Source organism: Canis lupus, chromosome 16 (assembly GCF_011100685.1).
Source record: "Canis lupus familiaris isolate Mischka breed German Shepherd chromosome 16, alternate assembly UU_Cfam_GSD_1.0, whole genome shotgun sequence".
Classification (NCBI taxonomy): domain Eukaryota; kingdom Metazoa; phylum Chordata; class Mammalia; order Carnivora; family Canidae; genus Canis; species Canis lupus.
The window spans coordinates 6,980,211-7,007,241 of NC_049237.1; the positions used below are offsets into that span (position 1 = coordinate 6,980,211).

General features: G+C 41.1%; 1 protein-coding gene across 5 annotated transcripts in view; it reads right to left on the minus strand.

The window, feature by feature from the left end:
- The window catches only part of MGAM (maltase-glucoamylase), a 93,702-nt gene extending 70,834 nt beyond the window's left edge, over positions 1–22,868 (minus strand). Inside the window, exons 1-5 of one of the 5 annotated variants that reach the window (XM_038559362.1) lie at positions 22,666–22,868; positions 20,920–20,994; positions 20,508–20,553; positions 3,170–3,296; positions 1,127–1,248 (exon numbers count right to left, since the gene is read on the minus strand). In XM_038559362.1, coding sequence (XP_038415290.1) covers positions 1,127–1,248; positions 3,170–3,296 — 249 coding nt within the window. In that variant the 5' untranslated portion in view covers positions 20,508–20,553; positions 20,920–20,994; positions 22,666–22,868. Of the gene's footprint in view, positions 1–1,126; positions 1,249–3,169; positions 3,297–16,077; positions 16,197–20,507; positions 20,554–20,919; positions 21,096–22,665 lie in introns of those variants that run through there. The other 4 variants (XM_038559361.1, XM_038559363.1, XM_038559359.1 and 1 more) reach the window with 4 other exon arrangements.
- Positions 22,869–27,031: the final 4,163 nt, after the last annotated feature.

Below are 27,031 nucleotides of genomic sequence, written 5' to 3' on the forward strand. Positions count from 1 at the left end.
CCAACATCTTGATTTGGGACGTGTAGCCTCCAGAAATGTGAGAGAGGCAAAAAAAAAAACAAAAAACAAAAAAAAAAAAACAGAAAAGAAAAAAATGTCTTTTGGCGATAGGACCTTCAGAAAAACCAAAACAGCAACTCTCAAGACCATTACAGATTATTCCAGCCTACTAATAATATGATGGCTAGAGAGATCAATGTGAGCGTGCCATGTGCCCAGGTAACACATGCAGCCAGTGTCCTATCTGTGTCTGATACAAATCTGCCATTTCACATCAGTGGACTTCACTCAGAAGCCTGTATTTTGTTTTCATTCATTCTTAGTGTGAAAGGTGATTGATATTGTGTGTGTAATGAACTTTACAACCATAATAATCAGCTGGACTTCAGCTGATGATCAGGAAATACTGCCATAAAATAAAGACCAGATGACTGCACTATCTTTATTCTGGTATTTATTACTTTCTTCCTTCCAAAACATGTCTCCTAAAATTTAGTCCTTATTCTAAATATTTTTTGCTTGTATATGACTTTTCATTGTAGATCCTAGATAGACTTTGGGAATCATGAAAAGAGAGAGACAGAAAAGGCGAGAAACAGAGGCAGTAACAAAGTCAGAGAGAACTAGTAACTGAGTAGTGTTGCCAGATAAAAGACAAATCCATTTTTAGTAGAAGTTCCAAATCTTGCCTGGGACATTCATGCTAAAAACGTATTCATGATTTATCTGAAATTCATATATATATATATTTTTTTTATTTATGATAGTCACACACAGAGAGAGAGAGAGAGGCAGAGACATAGGCAGAGGGAGAAGCAGGCTCCATGCACCGGGAGCCCAACGTGGGATTCGATCCCGGGTCTCCAGGATCACGCCCTGGGCCAAAGGCAGGCACCAAAACGCTGCACCACCCAGGGATCCCCATATTTAATTTAATCTGGAGTTTTCTCACTCTTCTCCCAAAGCTGCACTGTTACTCAGGCGTGGATACAGGATTCATTTGCCTGAGCCACCAATAGTCACAATGCAGTTTGCAACTCCCGAGAGTTACAAACAACAGGAATTAACAACAAAAACTATCCAATAGCATCAACTCTTAAATGAAAACAAGATCCAAAATTCAAACCTTTGTTGGTGGCTGGTCAGGAATGCAGTTGATCCGTTCTGCTTCATCTACCACCGGGCACACAGCAGAATTAGGGGTGGTACTTGCTGTCCCAGGATCTGGGGTAACTACTGTCCCAGGATCTGGGGTAATCCCAAAAACAAACATAAAATGACCATCAGACAGATTTAACATTATAAGCATTTGATATGGAACACCTGGCTGGCTCAGTGGTTGAGCATCTGTCTTTGGCTCAGGGCATGATCCTGGAGTCCTGGGATTGAGTCCTGCATCAGGCTCCTTGCAGAGAGCCTTCTTCTCCCTCTGCCTATGTTTCTGCCTCTCTCTCTCTCTCTTTCTCTCTCTCTCTCTATGTCTCTCATGAATAAATAAATAATTTTTAAAAAATAAGCATTTAATATGATTGTCACAGTTCTCAATACCTCCAAGTCTATAAAGTATATGAACTCTACTACTCCAAGTATATGAATTCTACTGCTGATTGGGCTTCACCCTGACGTCCTTGAAATGCACACATTCACTTTAGAAAGCCTCATTTTGTTCATGCTAACTGTATTTACCTCTGTGTATATTGCATCCTCTTCTTCCACCACCAACACCCTTTTTGAGATGGTTCACATAAGAGCAAGGAGTTTGGCATTACCATTAGATCAAAAGTTCACCAAGGCAAGAACCAAATCTACTTTCTCTAGTCCAGGAGTCAGCAAACTATAACTCATGGGCCAAATCAGGTCACAGCCTGACTTTTAAATAAAGTATTGCTGGAACATGGCTACACCCACTTTTTAATGTATTATCTATAGCTGCTTTTGTGCTACAATAGCAAAATTGATTAGTTATGAGAGACCATATGGCCTGCCAAATCTGAAGCATTAAGTACCTGGCCCTTCACAGAAAAGTTTGCAGACTTCTCTGGTCCTTTACTTATACCCCCAGCAGCTGGTTACAATATGTTTGCACATAAAACATGCCCAGTGTGTGCTGTCTTGAACGTTACCACCCTAATCAGAGTAACCTCAATTCTGGTTGCTCTGTCAACAGGCATTCCCTCAACAGGAACACTTCTGAGTGATATTCTTATGTAAACATAAAGTCTCATATCTCAAAAATGTAAAGGAAGGCCACCAATCTAAAAATTGGCAGTTAGGAACTGCCCAAGGGCCTTGATTCAGATGTTAAAATCAGTTAAATAAAAAGGACACATTTATTACATTCTAAAATAAGGAGGTGAGAGTTCTTTAAGTTACTCTGTGGTAAGTTAATAAGGACATTAAGATAGAACAATGAGGCTTTTAATTTAAAAGGGATGGATTAAGAGGACTTCAATTTTGTGCCACTTTCTGCATAAGGATTTTAGTTGCATCTTCAAGATCATGGAATTTTAAGAGTTAAACCATCTTTAAGATTATTTGATCTAACCCCTCACAAAAGTAGAAATTGTCAGGGCTGAGACAGAGGGAGTGGGAGCAGAGAAGTCTTCTTCTAGCCATAGACTGACCCTTCATCACTTGGTTCACAGAAGCTGTTCCTAGATGAACCTGATAAGAAATCAGGGATAACTGAGCACAATCCAGCCCCTGTTTCTGAATAAGACAATTCAATAATTGTCTAATTAAAGAAGTCTGGTAGTTGCTACTTTGTTAAAAACAGAACTTTCACCTAAAATACTTTGATTATATATTTATTCGATTGCCTTGCATGTAAGAGATAATTAGTTAATAAAGGTTAATAATGTTGTTAATGAAATGAGAGTTCATCAATGCAATTCAGCAAATTTATGTCAAGAGTCAGTTGTGGAATCCTGCAATGTGCTAACTGGGAAATAAAAGTATCAGCTTAGGCATTCAGTGAATACCTAATGAGCTGCCACAAGCCACAGTTCCAGTCAGGGGCTCACCAATACACATATAACATCCCTCCCCCCCATAAACACACAGACGCATTCACACCAATGGACAGGAGACCATCACTTCCCTGCCATTTATGAGGTTTCTACTCTGATAAGAGCAACACATAGAGGAGAACATCAGAGTTCCTTGTTACCTTTTGATTCCAAAGAATCTTGAGCTGAAAGCACAAACAGAGGAATAGTGATGATAAACACCATAAGCAGAAGAACACTGAGCATAAGCTCCAAAGTCGTGAAATCTTTCCACCTCCTTCTTGCCATCTGCAAAAAAAAAAAAAAAGAAAAGAAAAGAAAAGGCGGTGGGGGGAAACAATTTTAGATTTGAGTTTCATTTAATTTATCTAGTAATTTTGTAATGGACAAGCTCAAATGTCACTTAAGTAAAATGAATAACTAGCAAACACTCAGGTACACATCCATCATCTAGATTAAAAAATTATCAATTCATGACAATCTTGTTTTGTCTTTATTCCTACTTACTTCTCTCCCTAACCTTAGATTATTTTAAAGCAAATCTTAGATATTTTTGAATCTGAAAGTATCTAAGTATTGGGGCATCTCACTGGCTTAGTTATAGAACATGTGACTATTGATCTCAGAGTTGTGAGTCTGAGCACCATGATGGGTATAGAAATTACTTAAAAATTTATTTTCAATATTTAAGTATTAAAATATAAACTTCATGCAACCCAATCAAGATATTGTTAGAACACCAAAGGTATTTTTAAGATAATTTTTAATCATCAAATATCTAGTCAATGTTGAAATTTCTCTCATTGTCTAATATTTTATAATTTGTTCTACTTTCATCAGGATGCAAGCGAGATTTCTATATTGTAATTGGTTTGTGTCTGTTAAGTGTTTTGTTGTTGTTTAGAGAGAGAGCGCATATGCACTTGCATGATCCTGGGGTAGAAAGAAGGGCCGAGAAAGAGAATCTTAAGGAGGTTCTGTGCCCAGCATGGAGCCCAACGGGGGCTCAATCTCATGACCCTGAGATTGTGACCTGAGCCACAATCAAGAGCATGACACTTAACCAACTGAGCCACCCAGGGTCCCTCTGTTAATCTTCATTCAATCAGTAGGTTTGTTCTGTAGATTTCCCCATAGTCTGGATTTTGTCAATTGCATCTGTGGATATACTAATATGTTTTTCTACCCTTATGTTTCCTGCAAATTTAATTACCAGATCTAGAGTTTTGGCAGATATAGGTCTTTTTAGCAAGAATGGTGCATAGCTCATATACAGTCTTCTGGCAAGAGACACATAAAATCTAGCAGATTCTCCCTTTTTCATATTAATAGCCATTGGTGAGTATATTTCTTAGATCCATTATTTCACTAGTTGTGACAGTGATACTGTAATTATACCATTCCTTATATACTTGATGAAATATTACTATAGAGAAAAACTTCCCCTCATCTGTTATTTGCACATAAAGATAAAATTCATATACGGAAGGTAGGATAAATGTTTGACCCTATTTTCTGGGTTTCAGAATAAGGAGTTGTTGCCCTAACACCCTTGAAAGAGGACCAGTGAGATTATTTGCCCAATATATTTGTGAAGTTATGGATTTAAACACATCTTATCTTTACTAATCCAATGATATTATTATTATCATTAATGCTCATTCCGTCTCACCTATACCTAGTGGGAGTCTCTTCAGATTGGTTCCTGGTAGTCTTTGATAGTTTCCTTATTCTGTTATAACATGAAGATCTAGGCTTATTTTGTACATCCCCTTCCCCCAGACTCAAATCAAACATCTCTAAGGAGGCTTTGTGTTTTTTGTTTGTTTGTTTCTTTGTTTGTTTGTTTTCAGTGGGAACAATACTCAGAAACCACAGTTTCAGTGAGAGTTGGTGAATTCTACTAAAGATACCTAAAGTATCATCCTGACCAAATGGCTACCTTTGGAGTCCCAGGAAGAATTGTCAATTTAAAAAAAAATACAGAAAAAAAAAATACAGAAATAACACATTTATTACCTATGTTAGGGTCGTTATAAATCCTAGCTGGGGATTAAAATATTTTGCCAAGAAGTTTAGATGTTCATCACTTGCCTACTGTCTCAACCTCAGTGAATCTAAATCTCTGGGGTTAAGGCTTGGATATCTGATTTTTTTTTTAACTCCACAGATAATTCCAATATGCAACTATGTTTCAGAAACAGTGACCCTATCATGGTCTTATAAATTGTAAAAATGCATTTTATCAGGTAAAAAATATATTAAGAAATGGTATCTATAAAGTTAAAAAAAAAAAAAAAAAAGAAATGGAACCAATAGTCAAGACCCTCCATTTTATGCATAAGTAAAGTAAGGCATGGTCAGTCAAGTGTCTTTTTCAGAGCCACCTAGTCAAAAACTAGAACCAAATTTCCCAAAAGGCTGAATGTAGTTCCCTTTGGTTACTGTATCTCTCCTGGCAACTTTTGGTGGGCCGCTCATGGACAGAATATGCTTGAGCCTACCACAACTTGGTCTTCAACAACTCATCTCAACCTATCTTATTCCTGACCCCTTCTTCCAATCAGCTCCTGATCTCCATCAGATTTGAGTCAAAGGGGGCACCTGGGTGGCTCAGTGGTTGAGCATCTGCCTTTGGCTCACATCATGATCCTAGGACCCTGGGATCAAGTCCCATATGAGGCTCCCCTACAGGGAGCCTGCTTCTCCCTCTGCCTTTGTCTCTGCCTCTCTTTCTCTCTATGTCTCTCATGAATAAATAAATAAAATATATTAAAAAAAAAGATTTGAGTCAAAGTATTGCATTCTAGTCTGTAAAGAACTTGATATGTACCAACCAACTACTACTATAAACTGCCTTGGAACTGAGTATCCTTCTCCTCAAAACATCTAACTTTCAGAACTTCTGACCACAGAACTTCCCACACAGAAGTTGGTGGCCTCCCCCTGTGGAGTCTGACACAGCAGCATGTGATCCCCTGCTCACTGCTTCCTGCCAAACACACCACACACTGGGATCAACAACGAAGCTGGTCTTTTGGGGGTGCTAAATGCAGACAGTATTTTAAGTCAAAATTTGTGTCTTAAAGACTCATAGAATTCAAACCCTAAAATCATTCTCCTTCATATTCAGAGGTCCAGGACAAAGAATGCCTTGAAATATCTTCTCACTGACAAGGAAGGATGATGGAAAGTCAACCTTCACTCATTGAACCTGCTAACACTAGGGGAGACCGTGCCCAGAGAGAAGCTGAACTGCTCCCAGGATGGATACTGATACCATAAGTCTAGGTATGGAGCACAGCAATATGGCAAATGTTTGAATAAAAATAAGATACCACCTTCCTAAGGGTGAATATGACGAACAAGACAGAAACAGGACCTGAAGGAGGAAAGGAAAAAACTCATAGCTGTTAAAGCCTGGACCACCGCAACTGGCAGTGTCACTGGGGCCTTTGAGCAGCTTCCCTTAGCCCTACCACAAATGCACAGACTACATTTAAGGTTTTCTTCCGATAAGGAGTTAGGCACTGTGTACCCATTCAGATGACGATTATGCCTCACAAACAGTCCTTTCTAGAAATCTGCCTCAGTGTCTGCATTGCAGGATTTTGTCCTTTGTTAGGGATAATTTTGATTCTGGCCTGAGCTGTGGCACTGTCCTCCAGCAGTAGCAAGGAACATGACTCCCCTATCACTCACTCCGTATCCTTCCCAGGGTTGTCCCAGATGCCACTGTATTTACCACCTCCTTCTTCTGACCCACTACTACCATTCTTTAGAAAGTGTGTCCTTTGCAAGTTAACATTCTGTATACTCTGTCAAACATTGAGTAAATCACATCTTTCAGTCACTTGTGCCAAATTCCAACAGCATTTTATTAGATAACATTTGCTGTCTTTGAAAAGGAAAGCTCGACATTTCATGCCATTAGCTGAGCTAAATTTTGAGAATCACTGAAATATCCTGTTTACCTAAGATAGCAACATCCTATTCTGATTGCATTCTATATATGCAACAATACTGAGATACTAGAATGACCAGGCTAATTTTCCATTATACCGTGGATGATGAAAGGACTGAGGTGTTATGTGGTTTTAAAAAAAGATTTATTTATTCATTTTAGAGAGGGAGGAGGGGCAGAAAGAGAGAGAGCAAGAGAAAATCTCAAGCAGACTCCGCACTGAGTGTGGAGCCCAACATGGAGTTCAGTCCCACGACCCATGAGATCATGACCTGAGCCAAAATCAAGAGTCAGATGCTTAACTAACTGAGCTACACCGGCTCCCCTATGTGCTATGTGTTTTAATGACACTCTCCCAAGGCTTAGGACAAGTCTGTGGCACAATTAGGGATGCTGACTTCCGCCTTAGAGATTGTCTTTATGACCTCACTGCCTCTTAGGTAAAGGCAACGCTCTTTCACATTTTGTGTGAGGATGTTCATCTATAGGAGCAGACACAGCACTTTTTCAAAAGCATGAGAAACTACATAGAGCCATATTGTAATGCAGAAATGTGTCATTCACCAGGAAGTGAAGCTGACAAGTCACAATCAATATATCAATCAGCATGGAGAGAAAAACGTCTCTTATAAGATCTTCCATAGAAGAAGTAAACAAATCCATTGTCAAGTTGGATGGCGTGACGGAATGATTTCTAAAGTGAGTTTCGTTGATCTAACTAGCTCCTTGTATCCCCTTGAGCAATAGGAGACTGCACATCAGTAGAATCTGGAATCAGACATAGTGAGGAGTGTAAAGTCAAAGGGAAGAGGAGAGCAGAGCAGAACTGCCTCCACGAGTGGGGCCATTGGTTTTGGGGCCTCACAAGCTTGTAATGCCATCACTTTCAAGACTAAATGGTACTAAATGGTACTACAGTCTAATTCTTAGTAATAATTATAGCTAATGTTTTGAGGTTTTTCTATCCAGTATTTTCCAGACATTACTAGTTATCTTTATAATCCCCAAATGCAGGTATTATTCATCTCTATTTTATGAGTAAGGAAACAGAGGTCAGAAAGGTATAAAACTTATCAGCAATGATAAATATTGGAGCTGAAATTCACTCCCAGTCTATGCTCCAAAGGCATACTTCTCTTCAGAACTATAGCAAAGCCCACACCCTCTCCCAACCCCACCTTCTCTCCTTATCAGAATCCTGCTTCTTCAGTTCAAACAATACCTCCTCCAGGACTTAAAATTAACCCTCTCTCCCTCTCTTGCTCTCAAACTCTCTATATCTATATTCATAACTCTGAGGACAATCTGTCTTCCCCTCCTAAGTTTTACGCTGCCAAAAGCCAGTATGTGAGAGTCTCTCACCCCTCCCTGAGTGACCCCTCTCAACCTGAGAGCCTGAGATACTGACTCCCTGGTTCTGTGGGCAACTGGGTGGGGCAAGGGCAGAGAGTCCAGGGCTGGGGCATGCTTCTGCTGAGAGTTGCCTCTTCTGGAAATCCAGATCCCTTTCAATTAGCCTAATGATGCCATTATCATTTTCTTTGTGCTCTATCATGGGGAAAATGTTGGGAAGAACTCTACAATGCTTCACTGGATGCCCCCTGGCAAGTGCTCTAAATGAGCATTTGCTGATTTGGAAGTAAGACTGAGTATAAATACCACCATGTTATGCTCTCTGCCACAGATGTACTTCAGAGAACCTGTTCCTCTTTCCTGAGGGATATGAGAGGGATTAAAAGCAGAAAACAGTATGCCTTCATCCTAACAATCTCGCCAGTAACCACAGGAGTCCAAGTGAAAAAAAGAAAAAGAAAAAAATCAGATATAAACAATTATAAAAAAAAAGAATACAGTTATTTATTTTACGAAAGGATTCAAGTCAAGCTTTCTTTTAATCAACCATTTTTGAAGGATGGAGAGATAATCGATATCTCTAGGGAGTTGGTTTTTTTTTTTTTTTTCAGAATATACAGCCACTTCCCTCTCTATATGACCTTTGTAACTGTAGCTTATATGAATTACAGCTTTCATATGAGCTGTAAACATAAAAAGTAATAGCTGGAAACCATCTCTTTAAAAAAAAATACTTTATTCATTCATGAGAGACAGAGAGAGGGAGAGGCGGAGACATAGACGGAGGGAGAAGCAGGCTCCCCACAAGGAGCCTGAGGGACTCGATCCCAGGACCCCAGGATCATGCCCTGAGCCGCAGGCAGATGCTCAACCGCTGAGCCACCCAGATGTCCCAACCACCTCTTTATAAAGAAAACATATATGAGTAAATCCACTTTCTGGAAAACAGTGCTCTTCACAACCCCTTTATTAAGCCCAACCATAGCTGAACACCAGTTCACACCCCTCTGCTGCTCTACCCTCCCCTTGCTCATCATTGCTTAAAGCCCAGTGGTCTCTCTGTGCAAAACTGCCCCCAACTCCACAACAGATACCCGAGAGGTATTCTCTGCTCTGTTATACTCAGCACAATGTTCATGGCTGTTTTTCTTTTTCCATTTTGTTACAGACTCATTTCATTTAGTACATCTTTACAAGAATGCCAATGAAGGTTTGGAAAGGAAAACAGGTAAAGTCCTGTGACCAGTCTACCATCTTGAACCTTTCTGGGTAGGTTTTAAAAGTTCCCCAGATAACTTAAATACTCAGCTCCTTCTACTCCTCTTTGAAAATCACTTTGGAATTTTGAGTTTATCCACGGACTTAATAATATTGCAAGATACTATGCTATAGAGCGGGAGTACAGGTGTAAATTGAGGACAGTGAAAAATGGGACAAACATTAAGTAGGAGACAGTAACAACTAAACACCAAATAATATATTTGGAGGGAGTAGTAGGGGATGAGTAACCTCTTGTGAAATTATCAAGCACATCAAAGCACCCTTTCCAGTTCCTCCAATATGTCAACACATCCTGTCTATCCTCAGCTCATTTGTGGTCAAGTAGATAAGTTTTTTTCCTAAAGCTTTTTCCCAAAAGGTGCATCTACTTACATAGGTTTGCAACACCCCTTTTCTCTCTCAAATTGTGAGCTCCCAAGGTATAAAAATGATGGCTTGTCATACCTTTTTATTTCCTTCCTAAGTATCTACTAGTCGAATCTGCATAATCAATACCTATTGATTGATAATATTTTACTTCCTGGTCAATTACTGTGCTAAACATTTCATTAGTATTTTCCTGCTTTATCTTATCCTGAAACTCTCCTTCTCAAAACAGAGAGCTAGCTAAATAGGTCACAAAAAGACTTGCACTTGACTCCCTGCCCTACCATTTCTTGCTGCATTAGGCAAATGAATTTCCCTAATACTGGTGAGTCTTGGTTTTCTTATCTGCAAAAATGAAATTAACAGTACTTAGAGTATTACCTATCATCACCTTCTTTTGTGAAAATCAAATCAAACACTGTATTTTTTCAGATTTATTTAAGGGGGGGGAGGGGCAGAGGGAGAGGAAGAGGGAGAGAAGCAGCCTCCCCACTGAGCGAGGAGTCCAACACGGGCTCTGTCTCACGACCCCAAGATCATGACCTGAGCCAAAATCAAGTTGGGCACTCAACTGAGCCACCCAAGAGCCTCTCAAAAACACTTTAAATAACAAAGCATAACTTGCCATTACATTATCATTTGCCTTAGAGAAGACAATTCATGGGTGATGAGTAAGAAGCAACATATCATTAAGAATTACATCCATTCTGCTTTCAATGAGTGTGGCATCGCACCTCACTCGGGGTTTCATGAGGTGGGAGATGCATATTCCTGACTGCTGCCCTTATGAACCTTTTCTGATCCTCCCTCCAATCTGTAGAGTGCTTTATGGCCATATGTTGGGTGAGTCACTCATTACCTGAGACACATGTGCAGAAAGGTAGGAAGAAACAGTGGGAGCCAGGGCGGCAGCTTACCCATCCAAGACCCACTTTCTGCCCCAAAAGCTACTGCTCCTCTCGCCGGCTGCCTTGTAAATCCCACTAACTTTACTCAAAAAACATATCCCTGCCCATCTTCCCTCAGTCCCTAGTATAAAGCTCCCAGCTTGAGAATCTTGAACTTACTGTTTGAGAACAACCTTGCAGTCTTGCTCTCCATCCCATCAATGTGTCTTCATGCAAACTCCATATTCTCCTCAATCCTTTGCCCAAGGATGAAATCACAAGGGGATTTGCTTCCCATACACTGATGAGAAATTGCTCTTTGTCAACATAATGCCCTCTTTTTTTTAAAGATTTCTTTATTGAGAGAGAGAGAGGAAGAGAGCACACGGGAGTGCAGAGGGAGAGAGAATCTCAGACTTCCATACCTAATAGAATGAAGTTAGCTAATGAGGTGAAGAGTGATCTCACGTTCACTGGCAAAGAAAGAAGTTATCAGAATGCCCTAAGTGGCCGTGTCTCCTCTTTGGTTGTTGCTGGTGGTTATGAGATAGGGGATTGTTTATTTTAAATCCCTCCAATGTTTATAAAACACATTGTGTGAAAGATGATGAAGTAAAAGGTACCCACAGTCAAATGTAAACAAAATATGCTTAATGAAGGTTTGGCAAAAACCATTAAAACTATGTACACTCTCAATCTGGAATTCCATTTATAGAGCTTTAGCCCACAAATACACCTGCACAAGTATGTATAGATAAAGGTTTTGCACTGTGGCATGACATGAAACATCCATAACAGCAAGAGATTGAAACTAGTGTAAACATCCATCGAGAGAGGACTGAGTAAAAAGTGCAATAAAATAAAATTCATTGGTATTCAAAATTATGATATCGTGGTTAAAAAAAAAAGAAGTCCACAAGTTGTTTGATACTCCTCCCTTCAGAGGTGGAGCCATGTACCCCATCCCTCACTCCTTGGTAGGCTGGACTCAGTGACTCATTTCTAACAAACAAAATATGGCAGAGGGCATGGTGCATACCTTCCAAAATAGGGTTATAAAAGGCAGTACAGCTTCTTCCTTCCTATTTCTGTTAGATCACTTCCTCACTCCTTTTCTTGGTTCATTTCTTGGAGAAGCCAGCTGCATGTCAGAGTGACACTCTAGCAGGTTGTTAGAAAGGTCCAACAACCCACGAGAAACTGAAGCCTTTAGCCAACAGCCAGGTGGAGGGCACCACCTCACAAGTGGGTCCTCCAGCACCAGTCAAGTCTGCACATGGCTACAGTCCCTGGCAACATCTTGGTTGCAAGGTCAAGAGAGACCTTGAAGCAGAACCACCTCACTGAGCTGCTCCTGCATTTCTAACGCATAAAAGCTATGAGGCAAAAAAACATTTATTGTTTCAAGCTGTGAAATTTGGGGCTAATTTGTTATGCAGCAAGAGATAATTAATACACATGGGTAAATAAGACTTCTAATAATGTATCATTTGCATTTAAAAAATCCTTTGTCTCTCATCAAAAGTCTTTTTATGTCATATATTCAAATACAGTTACCTGCTCTCTGGAACAATAATAATAATTTTCTAGCTATAAAAGAGAAACATTTCCTTAAACTTTAAGAAAAAAACAAACACTGTCATCAGCATCATCTGGCTAATGTTACTTTCTGAATCACAGGGATCCTAATGGTGAAACCTACAGTCTCATTTAGGAATACAACTTAAGAAAACAAAATCAAGACAGATGGCAAAAGGCAAATACAATAAGAAAACTATTTAAATTGCTTAATTGTTTTTTAAAAAAATAATTTAGGGGATCTCTGGGTGGCTGGCTCAGCAGTTTAGCGCCTGCCTTTGGCCCAGGGTGTGATCCTGGAGTCCCTCGATTGAGTCCCACGTCGGGCTCCCTGCATGAAGCCTCCTTCTCCCTCTGCCTGTGTCTTTGCCTCTCTCTCTCTCTCTCTCTCTCTCTGTGTGTCTCATTAATAAATAAATAAAATCTTTAAAAAAACATATTTTTAACAAACAGCTACTTGGAAGTCCATCATCAACTTTGAATATTCTATTTCATATTACAAAAATTGTGCAATTTGATAATAATGATAAAAATAACTAATGCAGAGTGAGTGAATGTACTAAGAAGTCACATAATTTGTTGCATACGATCCTTACAACAACCCCATGTTACTTACTCTTACAGGCCCACTTACTAATGGGGAAATTAAAATTTTAGCAAGGTCAAATAACTTGACTAGTGTCACACAGCTGATAAGAAGCATAGCCACAATTTCAACACCTGGCCTTTGCACTCGACAGCCAGAACTTTCAACCATTACTCTGTACTCTATGGTATAATGTCCCATATTGTACACACGCTTAGGCTTTTTTTTTTTTTTTTTTTTTTTTTTTTAGGCTTTTTGTGAGATTGTGGTTTTATCGGATAGTATCTGGGTCATTAACCAAGTACTCAGAATGTGCATGGTACATGGCTAAGCACTTAGATGCATTATTTCCATTAGTCCTCACAGCTACCTTATTAGGAGGGACTGTTATTATCCTCATTCTACAAATAGTTAACGGGGCCTGCTAGAAGCTGCAGTGCCCACGGTCCAGAACTCAGAGTCAAGCTTCCAACCAGGCAATATGACTCCAAAACCAGCTTCCACAGTGTAATGTAAATATAGCAAACTTCTATATTTATAAATAATTAAGGCTGCTAAATTAAGATGAGGTAGGATGTATGGAAGATGGCTGTGTTTTTCCAGAAACAATCATGGGGTTGGAAGGCCTAGGGAAAGAAAAGGAAACAAATATGTGGCAACATTTCAGTCCCCATAGCACCTGGGAGATTCAAAGTGCTTTTGTAAGCATCCATAGAAGTCAATTCGCTTTTAGTTTATGGCCCACGGCAGTGTGTTAAATCCTCTGTGAGATGAAGGAGAATGAGCTGCTGATGCACACTTTCCATGTTTATTCATCATCGAGTTATCAATGCTGCGTCTTTGGGCAATTTATTTATTACTCATCAATTATGTATTAAGCTCCCAAAATGTGCCAAGCACTCTTCCAGGAGCTGGTTCTAAAACAAACAAAACAGATAAAAATCCTTGCTCTCATGAGATTTATGTTCTTATGGTTAGAAAAAAGACACAATAGACAAAATAAGTACATCTATGATGGGTTAGACTGTGGTAGGTACTGTGGAGAAAAAACGGTGGAGGCGGCAATGAGGAATGTGGTGTGCTTTCGCTTAGACTGGTCAAGGCAAAGCTCGCTTGGAAGGTTCAAATTATTACTGTACATAAACTGTGCTGACTGCAACAGTAATTTTCTCTTCTTGAATTAAAGTGGTTATATGAATAGTTGCCAAAGGTCATTGTCCTGGTATTGTTATAACTGTTTAAGCAAAGTAGATAGATTAATCAGGTAGGGGCCCAAAGTGTTGAAATAGCTATCTGAATTAATCTGGAAAAACTGGATAATCAATTGTCATATTTTCTAAATACGGTGTCTGTATTTGCATAGGATCATCTGATCAGTGTCTGACTTGCATATGATGATCTAAGTCTTTCTTCTAAAAACCCTTTGATAACACAAGGCAAGAGATCTAGTGGAAAAAGAGAGGGTTAGTTGTACAGACTAGGAATCACTTGCAAAAAGCAGTCTGGCAAGTCATGACTACTTCTCTAAAGTAGTCTAAATCCATGACTAAATCCTGGGCAAAACCCCCTGGGTTGGTTCATCATCTCCCAGCTACTATCTAACCACTCTGGGCCTCAGTTTCCTTCCCTGAACCACAAAGGGATCATCTCTATTAGACATGTATGGCCTACTATGACCCCAACATCAGGACATGCAAAGGTTTATCTTTCTCATCATCTTCTGCAGCTAACTCCCAAGCTAACTTCAAATGGAAATTTTCTTCTTCGGAGTCCCTCTACTCATGACTCTTCCATGCTTCTGGAGCAGTTTGTGAAGTAACTTTATTAGCTCATCAAAACTCACTTGTGAAGGAATGGTTGACAACGAGAAATCACTGACATCGTGTGCAAGTATGAGTGAAACAGTGATGAGCTATCTTAAAACTAGGGTACAGGACAGAGTGTTCTTCTACTTCATTTGCTCCCTGATATACTTTGGCTCAACCCAGCTCAACAGTCCAAGACCACTTCCCTCTCACTCCCTCCCTGCCCAGCACACGTGTACTCACTCTTCTACCACCTGACATCAGAGCGATAGCCAGTTGGGGAGCAGGAGGTCCCTTTAGCACATGGAAACCATCGTTCAGCCCCTGTATGAGGGACCATTGGTAAGCCTATTCTAGTGAGACCATGGCATTGATCTTGGCCTCCTCCTCTTTCCCCAACAGAAACTCTTTCTTCCCACCTCAGTGCCAGGAAACACCCACTTGTATCTAGCTAGACTTTAGCAACTAGTAAGGACCAGACTTTCTTTAAGTTTTACCAGAGAGAGGCCAGCAACAAGCCACTACTTCCCCCCTTCCCCTGGGCACTTCCATTCTATTTCACACATGACCCCCCCATCCAGGACCTACACTTTCCCTCCACATCCTCCTCACAGACTCCACCTAAAATCGCTCCCATGCCTCACAGTTCCCAGCACACCGACACGTGCACACTTCTGAGACTATTCCCTAGAATAATTCTTGATTTGGTCACTAAGGCACCCAACTCATGGAGCTTCATAATAGTTTCTCAATTTCCTGACCACGATGGTTTCTCTAATGACCACCCCAAAATCACAGCCCCACATCCTCTCAGAAGGAACATCCCCACTGGTTCTATTTTAACTCCTCTGCCTCCCCTCTCCCACCTTACCTCCTGAATCAGAAAGAATTGCTACTCTGAATATTTATTCTTTCACATTCGGCACCCCCCACCCATACACACCAACACACACACACACACACACACACACACAGAAGTTTAGGTACAGCAGGGTTTGCAGACCCAGCCTCAGTCTGGAGGCATGGGCACGTGTGCACACGCACACACAGGCACACACACCAAAAAAGAAAAGAGTTGAATCTTGTTTTATGTGTGTCTTTGTGTAATGCTGTATTCTGTTATTTAGTTTTGTATTTAACCAATTTCAAGGGTGCACTAACTCACGGAGATCAGTGGCAGTTCACACACACTTGCACACTCATATCTACATCCACAAATGAACACCCGAGTCACGGTTCACAAACATACCTCACCACCTCCTGCTGCTGTTCCTGCTGTCTCACTGAAGGATGGCCTAGGAATCAAAGCAAGGAGCACAGTCCACCAAGGGCAGCCACAGCCCTGGCAAGCTGTGAGTGTGTTACAGTTAATGGGTTTCAAATGCAAATGACTGCCCAGATTTCATTCTCCAGATCAGATCTGCTAGTTAATTAGTAATCGTAGTCTTCTTCTGAGAACATCCCTAAGAACCTGGAGGAAGAAGCGACCACCCTGCCCCCCTCTAACCCCTCCAGGAGCTGAATCCAGCACTGATCACTGAATCCAGCACTGATCACACTCGGGGGGCCTGGCAAAGAAACACAGACTGAGTCAATGGGTAGATGATAAAGAGCAACAAATAAACCATCCCAGGGTCCCAGTGACATTTACTAGCACAATCTGCTGATGTGTGTTTGAAGGAAATAACTTTGAAAATGTTTTCAGAGTAGTTTTCTTCTTTTCTTGTCTCTAGAAGAGCTGCCCTCAAGCATTTTCATGCAGTGGAGACCCTTTGGCAGGCTGGTGCCTCCAATGGACCTCTCTTAGAATTACATTCTTAAATGCATGAGACAAAATATGTTAAGAATTCAAAAGAAACCAATTCCATCGAATTAGTTACTAGAATTTCTTTTCAAATTTCAGTATAATAATGCATGTGTTTCTTTAATGATGTATTAGCTAACCTAGGAACAAGTCTAACAGCTACCACAATCTCAAAATAGTAATAAGTGTAAATAGTACCTAGACAGTATCTTTAAAATATGATAAAAAAGTATCTGTAGCTTCTCCTGGAACCAAATCTTAGGTACTTCTAACAGTCTTGAGGTTTGTGACCTCACTTTATACTTAAAAGGCCAGATTTCAGTTGGATTTCAGCAAAGAAAAAATAAATATTGTTCCTTCCAAATTCACTTGCTTTCTGAATTATATGCATGAATCTCTGGTTAAGAATCCTGTTATATTTCCTGGCAGATCCCTCCCCTCAAAGTAGGGGGGTGTCCTCCCCTCTGTGCCTGTGTTCAAGTGTGATCCATAAATCTGTTTTTGCCAGTCTCCCAAGAAATAAGTACCAAAATTAGAAGTTTTGTTACAAATAGCATAATTTTGTCCTTTTACCCTCATGATTTAAAAAATGTAGTGGATATTTGTATATGCCTGGTTTTTCATTTAGTTTTCTTGTAATGCAATTGCACCTTAAATTTACAAGAATCTTGGTCTGTGACATGGTAGAAATTAAAGAAAAAAAAATCTAATTAGCACAGAGAGTTTTTAAAAACCCTGCCCCAGGTGTTATTCCCAGAAAATGAATTGCTCTTACAGACCAGTGAAAATTCAGGCATAATCTGGGTCATGGGACCTAAAGTCATAGACTGTGTACATTGCCTGAAAAAACTAAAGTCATGATTTCTTATCATCATTTTATCAGGGACACAGACTATTATAATGAAATCATCTTTTCTTTTTTAAAAAGTCCCCTTCCTTGTCCTCATTTCTCTCATCACCCATCACCAGTAAAATGTTGTCAGGAACCAACAAAGCCTACAGATCAGATTTTGGGCAGCACGGACCTACCATATTTCTTCAGCATCAGGAAGTCAAAGAATTTAGAGCTACAAGAGGAGGGAGAGGCAAAGGAAGGTACAGGGAAGCCTGCTGGGCACCGAGGCCATTTGCCTGCATTGTCTCACTGATAGACACCACAGGCCAACAGCAATGAGGACCTGAACTGCCTGCCAAATGCCTGTCTACCCAGAGTTACAGCCCAGATGGGTTGGAGCATTTGGTATGACCTCTAAGGACCACCAATGACAGCCCCCTCATTTTCCAGAGGAAGAAACCGGGACCCAAGAATTTTGAGGTGTACATGAGTGTAGTGACAAAAGGTCCAGATCTGAAGTTGGGCAGACCTGAATTAAAAGCCCAGGTCTGCTTACTGGCTTGGGATGCAGGACCACATAAGCCTCAATGTCCTTAACATAAATGAAGACAGGAGTGGTATCTATCCAATCAAATTATAAAGATATAAGGGTATTAAATAATACAAAACAGGTAAAAGACTTGGTGTTACCAAATAACTACTCAGTAAGAGTCAGTTACATTTGTTAAGATTATTATGCACCTACACAGTGATGACTAGAGCCCAGATCCTGGACTCACAACCCAAGGCACCTTCAACTACGTCAATATCTCCTTTGCCCCTCAATCGGTACTCCAACTGTAGTAGGTACTCATTAATGTTTAAAAAAGAAAACTTATCGAATACCTACTTTGCACAAGGCCCTGTACTACATAGAGACATCTATGTTGCTGTCTGAGTGTAACAGTTTAAAAGTTTAGCCCCTATATTAAAAAAAAAGAGAGGTGATTCAGGCCAGACCAAAGTACAAGTACCATGATACCTAGAGTACTTTGTTGCCTTAGTGACACGGCCTTACCTGGCCTGAGGATGTCAGGAAAACACGTGTACTTGGGAGCCATGGAAGCCGTGCTGATATAAGAACCAGTAACGTGGTGACACCTCCTCCTCCCCATTCCCTAGACACCACCCTTACTTAGACTTTCATGACCCCCAGTCTTTGCTTCTGACCTCTGAAAACACAACACTAACCACTTCGTAAACACAATTCAATTCAACATATAGGTACATGTGTATCTATAAGCAAGGTATTGTTGGAAGAGCAACAACAGCAACATTTATGACATGCTTCCAATGGCCTGTGCATTATGCTAAGTGACCACATGCATGATTTCACTTCCTCCTCATCACTACACTGTGAGGTAGCAGCCGTCACCCCAGTCTCGCAGACTAGAAACCCTAGAGACAAAGAGCTACTTGCCCAGGGTTCTGTCACTAAGAAGAGTTGAAACCAGAATGCAAACCCAGGCAGTCTGGTCAAATCTGCACTCAAACAGGAACATGAGTGGTGCTTCCATAATGGCCAGGAAAAGATAGAAGTCAAGTGGCTACCAGACAAAAGACAAGACAGCACTGACTATGCTATTGGACAGAGAACACAATTGGGAGGGACAAGAAAGAAACCGAAGGCATGGAAAGGTGGGAGTGGGCAGGGAAGAAGGAAAGACACTTTGAGCCAAGGGATCAGCATATGCAAGGCTCAGAGTAGAAAGAATGGGACCTGTTTTAGAAACGGCAGCAAAAAGGTAGAGACAAGGAAGACAGTTTTGGGAGAAAGTCAGGGACACTATTTACAAAGCACACTGGAGTCACATCGAGGAGACTCTAGCCTCTTAGCAACAGGGAACCATCAGAGATAAGAAACTGCCCAGAGCTGCCATAAGCATGAAATCAATTTCTGAGCCCTCTGCCCAGGACTCAAAATCCTAGCAAATCTGTCTCTTTAGTCTTTAGTCAGAATATTTAGTCTCCCACACCTCTACACAGAACAAGTGCCTATCAGTAAGGAATTCTGGAAGCTGTACCAGCTGCTTGTCCATGGAGTGACACAAAAGTGGGGAACTCCGCCACCCTGAGATCCCCACAGGTATCCCCTAAAGATCAAGAGAGCAGTGAATCACCTCACCAGTACTGATGCGAACATCTGTCTCTCCCCGTGTTGACCTTCCCTAAACAACACTTGATTCTGGCTTCTGTTCTAAACCAAAAAAAGAGTCAGTCTGTTCTTCAGGATAAATCCTCAAATTCTTCTTTCTCTTTAAGGCTTCTTTATTATTCTTGACTCTACCATTTCCACATTTTTTCAATATTTACCAAAAAGCTTGGCTCAGTGCTGTTTCTGCATATTTGGGGCAGCCTCCCCCTGAAATGTCTATATCCTCTATCTTCCTATATAAACTCTTATTGCAAAGTCGAGTTTAAACTCAAGTCATTTTGATGCTTCCCCTTTTCTGAACTACTAAAGTAGTACTATTTTCAAGAATACATGGTTCTACTTATAGATATGCATACCCCAAAGTGCTCAGAGGAGTGCTAGCCACTCATCAAGCCCCTGCTGGCTGAGTTCCCTCGTCACATGAGAGATAGACCCAGGTGAGGAGCCCATTCTGACTGCTGAGCACTGGTGTGTGTCTCTTTCCTCCTGGCACTGAACACATTATTGGATTTTCCCTCCCTGGAACAAAATTCTATAGGAAACAAGGTATACACCTGTTTGTACCTTACCGACTAGGGGTGGATAAGATAACTCTGACAGTGTCCCTACAGCCTATTAACCTCAAACAGTTGAATACAAGATTGGAATCAAGATAAGTCACAGAAAGAGCATGGTGTTCAGAATCAAACTAGCCTGAGCTTGAATATCAGAGTCCCTACTTACTTGCTACAGACTTTGGGCAGTCATTTAAATTTTCTGAAGCTTAGCTTCCTTCTCTGTAACTTACAGATGACAATACACATGACATGATATTATTTTTTGAGCCTATGCTGAGATAGTAAGTACCTGACATCCAGGATCAGTTTTCCAGTCTCTCCCTAACTGGACTTTTCTGAAAATAAAGTCAGATAAAAACCCAATGAGCAGGGGCATTGGCTTAAATCCTGTTTAGAACTTTTCCTCCAGTTCATCAACTGCTGGAGAGAGCCTCAGGAGAGGTTTGGGCTGGAGGCAGTGGGCTCTTCCCTCCATGGACCACTGACAGGCAGCAGAGAGCTGTCCACACCTGCCACATAGAACTGATTCCCCAGGCCAGCAGGGGAAATCCAGGCAGAACCCAGAACTTTGGTCAATAGGACTATCCCATCCCCTGTACACGTGCACATGCACACACACTAAGGCACTCACACTCACAGGCACATGCCATCTACACCCTTCCTGTCACCGGTCACCACTGCCCACAACCTTTAAGCTGTACCTCTTTCTTCTAACTGCAGCTGAGTTGGTTTTCCTTCTTTTGTTCCAAGTATAAGCTCTTCACATCAGAGGTTACCTGGAAATGGGAAACAGATGTCTGAGGTAGGAGCGATTTCTCTCTCTAGAAGTGTTTGGAGAAAAGGAGGGGGAGAGCAAGCGACCCGTACTGAGCATTACAGCATTTCCTTCCCTTGGGAAATATCTGTTATTCAGCAGTTTGACGCAGCCTTGCATCCCTTCCTACCTCTTACCCCCTCAGACAGGAACACGTGCACACTCAGGTGTGGGTCCAGGGAGCGAGTTCTTGGTGATAGTACGTTACCTTGTACTCATGTGTCGGTCATAAAACATCAGCTGTATCACACCTTGTAGCTCTCAGAGCACTTTAACCTGTATTATTTCTTTAATTGCATATGATAGGGCAGATGTTTTAATCCCCATATAAAAATGAGGAAACAGAAACTAAGAGAGATGATTTGCTAAAGGTCATTAAAATCATGGCAGAGTCGAGCTCGTAGTTATTTCAATAGAGTAGTCCAATGTTCAGAGTCTGAAGTTGGTAAATAATTCAGTAAATATAGACATTTCTTCTTCAGACTAAATATTTGTTCATTCATTTGGCCAATTCTGAGTTCATTCTCTACCACATCTCCCAAAGTGGAGACTCTCAGATCCCATCCATTATCAAACTTTGCCACTTTCACCTTAGAGTTGGCCATTTCTCTTTAAACCTGTATCTTGTACTAGAGATTCCCGTGGTCTCCACTGTGTCTCTCCTGCCCCACGCCTGGAGGACACCTGTCCACTCATGTAAGGGAGCCCAGCATGACCCTGACCCACTGGTCCCAGCTGACTGAACCAACACTGGACAGCAGACCAACCTGGTCTGGTTGGATTCTTTCTCCCAGAGTTTAGGATTAGAGACACAGAGTCTGAATCATAGTTCACTGGGCACTAAGTCTGTGAGGTCAAGTCATGTTATAGAGAGAAAGAAATTAAAGCTTTGCTGAACATATTTGTTTACTCAAAAGAGGATGGAAGAAAGCAGTGGAAATTAGTGGAAATAAAAGACCGCTCAAATCCAAAGGAGGAACAACACAGAGAGTATTTCTCCTATTTCTGTGAAGGCCAAGGTACAACTGAATTTTGTCTGACACTCCTGCATCTTCACCAAAAGCTATCCCTACTGTTACTACCACCATCTCTTCTGCTACTAACCACCACCACTACCACCACCACATCATCATCATCATCATCATCATCATCCTTTCTTCCAGATAATTTCTGTGAGTTTCCATGGCTGGCAATCAATCAGTCTCTGCTAGCCCTGGTGCACAGGCTCTCGTTTTTCTCCCTTTGCCCAGTGTAAATATCTTCACCAAAAATCTCTAACCATTCCAGCTGAAAAATACCCTCCTACCATCTGGGTTTTGCTAGCCTTTATGACCACTTACAATAATCATAGGACCTTCAAATCCCAACAAAGTCTCTCTGAATTGTTTGGCATCCCCATAGAATTGTATTTTTTAGATCAGGAGACACGTAGCCTAGGGTTATGCAGTGACCTGCTGAGAGGTATACATAGTACATTTTCTTGGAAATTCCATTTTAGCCCAAGATCACTGGAGAAAAATAAGTAATTTAGATCAATATTTTGAATTATGAGAAATGTGACAGTATAAAGTAGTAGCATGCAAATCTATATGATGTTTCTCAACATGAAATACTAAATTTTACAGAAATTTACCCCTGTGATGAGATGCTAGTGAGTATGCTTCCCCACTTTGCCCCCATCCCAGGGGAAAACATGTGAACAGGATGGCACAGGAAACATCTTGCAGCCATGCATAGACTTTCTCTCTGTCACTGCTATTCTCCTTGGCTCAGCCTCTCTCCCTACTCCCATGCTTCCCTCTGTTCTGCTCTCTGGAAATCAGCATGTCCATACAATCTCCCTGTCTCTGCTGGACAGAGAACCTCTCAAGGTGTCAAGGCTGAACAGTGTTCTCCTACATTATTGCGTCACAGAGAAACAGAATGTCTTACAGTTCTATCCACTTTTATTGAAAACCTCCTCTTCCTTAATTCACTTTAGTGAACAAAATGAAGCTTAAGAAGGGGCCCAGGATTTAAGGATAAATCACCAGGATTTAAGGATAAATCATGTTAATACCTCCACCACGCTGGTACCAGATCCCATGACTAGACCAGGGATGCGCACCTAATCCAAAGACAGCAAATCCTTGTTTCAACCAGTCTCTTACAAAGATTTTCTGAGTGTGAGACACAGAGAGAACTTGCAGCAGGATCAATTAGTAGTAAGAGCAAAATATAAAGAGAAAGAATCAGAAATAAGAGTGAGACAATCCTGAACCTCCTCTCCCCATACCAGTACCACTCTGTCCACATCCTTTTGACAACCATGAGTGGACAAAATAGGCTTTAAAATGCAGGAAGCAGAAACATCCTTCCTTTTGTTTCCTCTCTTGTGCTTCCTGATTCTTGCCTCTCTGTGACAAGCACACTTAGACAGACAGAGGCAAGGCTGTCTGTCCTTCCCTCCATACCATTTCCAGGCTTAGACAGACAGACAGATTCCCAGGGCCCTTCTTGCAGGCAAATTATCAGCTAGTAATGGCATTCACTTTTCAGTAATGGTGGCTCAAGCCTTATGACTTAAAACCATAAAGAGATTACCTTTCTCAGGGAAGAAGCCTGGAGCAGACTAGTTGCTGATGTGATTTCAAGTACTCAAAGAATTCAGAGAGAGGGCTTTGCAATTCTCTTGGCTTTTCCCTCACGGTCAGAGCCCCAACCATAACATTCAAGTGTTGGCACAGAAAGAAGAAAAGGCAACAAGGGTTTTCTAAAATATTCCACCCAATAACTACTTCTTGTGTCCCAAATGCTGTTCCTATATCTAAGAAAGATGGGAAATGCAGTTTATTTTTAGATGGGAATACTGACACAGCCAATAACACAGGGGTTCTGTTGGTAATGGAGAGTGTAGGCAATCAGCAAAACCCATCGTGAGCAGGGTGGCAAGTTGGACGTGTGGACTCTGCCTAAGTCAACTGCATGCTCCATCCAATGTGCTCCATTCAACATACAGCTCTGCCTCGGGACTCTTCAGACACTGGTCTAGCTTTTAATAAAGTGATACACACCCTACATGTAATAAGAGTGACTGGCAGAGCTGGGTTTGGGAATTCCTGGAGCTCTTGGCTCTGCGCTGTCTAAAAGCATTAACAACTGTCTTTAATTTCTAGCAACAGCCTGAATCTCACTATGGTGGATCAACCAAGTGAATGGCAATTGACTCTTACTGCTAAAACACAGATTCTGAATAGATAGCCAGTGCCAGAGCCCTGTTCCAGACTCGGGTGGGGCTACTGCTGGGATCCTGGGAAGTCCCTTATGCCCTTTTACCCCAGGGGTTCTCAAATGTTAGTGAGCACTGGAACCACTTAAATGGCTTGTCAAAACAGATCACCAGGCTCCACCTTCAGAGATTTTGGCTCAATGGTTCTAAGTGAGCCCCAAGAGTTTGCATTTCCCACAAGTTCTCTGCTGATAATGATCTCCATGGTCTGGTGTAACTGATAGTAAATTTGCATTACTGGAGATGACCCAAATGAATCTTTACTCCTTGCAGCAAAAAGAAGCTGCTTAACATACCCTTTGGGTTCAGACAGAAGCCCATAAGGTCAGATAAAGGACAAGATCTAAGGACAAACACCACATCCCTTAGAATCCTGCCTATGAGCTGGTGGCTCCAGTTGTTTCTGGGCTAAATTTCACTGCCTAATTCTTTCTTCCCTTAGGATGAGTGCTTTCCTGAATGGCATAGGCTATGAGAGATTTTCAGCCTTTAATCTTCAGTGCAGAAAACACATTTGAATTCCAGGAGTGAATTCATCTACATTCAAGCAGGGCCCACATACTACATTCATCAGAAAGCACAATTGATCACATCACCGCCCTGAACTGAAAGCAAATGACCAAGTAAATGAACAAAAATCTAGCTGGATGTCATATATCATGAGGAGCAAAGAATGAATAATATGCAATCCCTACTTTTGAACAACTCAGTGTAATTGGGGTACACACTTCTAAACCAATGCCTATTTTGATCAATATAGTAAGCAATATAATAGCACTATGGACAAAGTGGTGGTATGGAAGCAAAGAAGATGTAGGAAGTCTATAGGAGGGCATCAAAAAAAGGCCTCAGCCCAGATCTCCTCAAAGACATTCTAAAGAATTTCATTTATACTTCTATTTATACATTGCTAATAGCTATGTTAACCTCCTAAGTAGATAGACATTTTCTTTCAATGACCTTACCCGAGCCAACAGAGATTTCCCCCATACCTTTCCCTGTAAGAATAGTCATTCCCTGGGATATGAACCCACCAGACTCAACTTTTCTATCTTTCTTGAAAATAGAATGATTATTCATCTTTCCCTCAATCCCTGCCCCTACTTCTACTCTGAGGTAGTTCACAAGGGCTCAACTGCCACCCCCCAAAATAAACCCATTCAAATAAACTCAGGTTGGAAAGAATGTTACCAGACATTTTACTCAAATAAGGATACCCATTACACCCCACTCTACAGATTGGTAGCTAGACTTAGGAGAAAGAACATCAAACATAAAATCAGAATGTCTGGAATTAGAAACCCAGCTTCTCACTTAGTACTTTAGTTATCCTGGCAAAGATATTGAACTATTTAACCTTCCTGAAACTCTACTTTGTCAATAAAGTGGAAGTAGCATACGGTCTTCACAGGGTACCTGTGAGATTAAAGGATATTCATCCTACTATAGAGTAGTAAGTGGAGTTTACAATTTCAATTCTGTAAGATATGGGGCCACATTTTCTCAAGATCATGTAAATGGCTGGGCGTGGCCTGCACAGTAAGCATGCAGGAATTCCAGGCTACACAGTGGTCTGGTGCCCCCTGGTGGGAGCTGTTAGATAACGAGAGGCGGGTTCTGGGTCCCAAGCTGGTTTGAACTTCTGGGAAAATGGCAGTGATTATAAGATTTTTCCAGTTTATTGGGGCCCATTTCGTTGTCCAATTATCTGGGGACATTGGAGACATGGGGATGAATCCCCAGCCTCCACACTTCCTGAAAGTAGGTTACCCCTTAACCAATATTTCCCCATCACCCCCAACCATGACCCTGAATAGCAACCATTCTACTCTCTGTTTCTATTAATTCAACTCTTTCTAGATTCCATATATAAGTGGTATCATGCAATATATTTCTTGCTGTGACTGGCTTCTTTCACTTAACATAATGTCCTCCAGGTTCAGCCATATTGTTGCAAATGGCAGGATCTCCTTTTTTGAGAATGAATAATACTCCGTTGTATGTATGCCACAATTTCTTTTTTTTAATATTTTAGTTATTTATTCATGAGAGACACACACAGAGAGAGGCAGAGACATAAACATAAACAGAGAGAGAAGCAGGCTCCTTGTGAGGAGCCTGATGTGGGACTCAGTCCTTGGACCTGGATCATGCCAAAGGCAGACACTCAACCACTGAGCCACCCAGGCATCCCAATGCCACCATTTCTTCATCCATTCATCCACTGATAGACACGTAGGTTGTTTCCAAATCTCAGTTATTGGGAATAATGCTGCAATGAACATGGGAGCACAGATACCTCTTCAAGGTACCCACGTCATTCCCCTTGGCTATATATCCCAGAAGAATGATTGCTAGATGATGCAGTGGTCCTATAGTTAACATTTATTGATCCGATGTCATGTGGCAAGCACAATGCCAAGCTTGTAGTATGTGTCAATTCAGGTAATCCTTCCAGTTCTCTGAGCTGGATGTTATTCTGATCATCATCTCCATTTCATATGAGATAAATATAGAAAATTCAATCATTTGCCAAGGTCACACAGAGAGAAAGTAGCAGTCAGGCCTCAACCTTCAGGAGTCTGGTTCCAGAGGCTCTCTGGAACACAGAACACCCTTCCTCAAGATGCTTTACAGAACTACAAGCTCACTCACAGGAGCATACTTTCTAGAGCCAGACTATGAAAAGTTAGCAAAAATGGCCAGTGAGGCAGGAAGCTGAGCAAGTAGA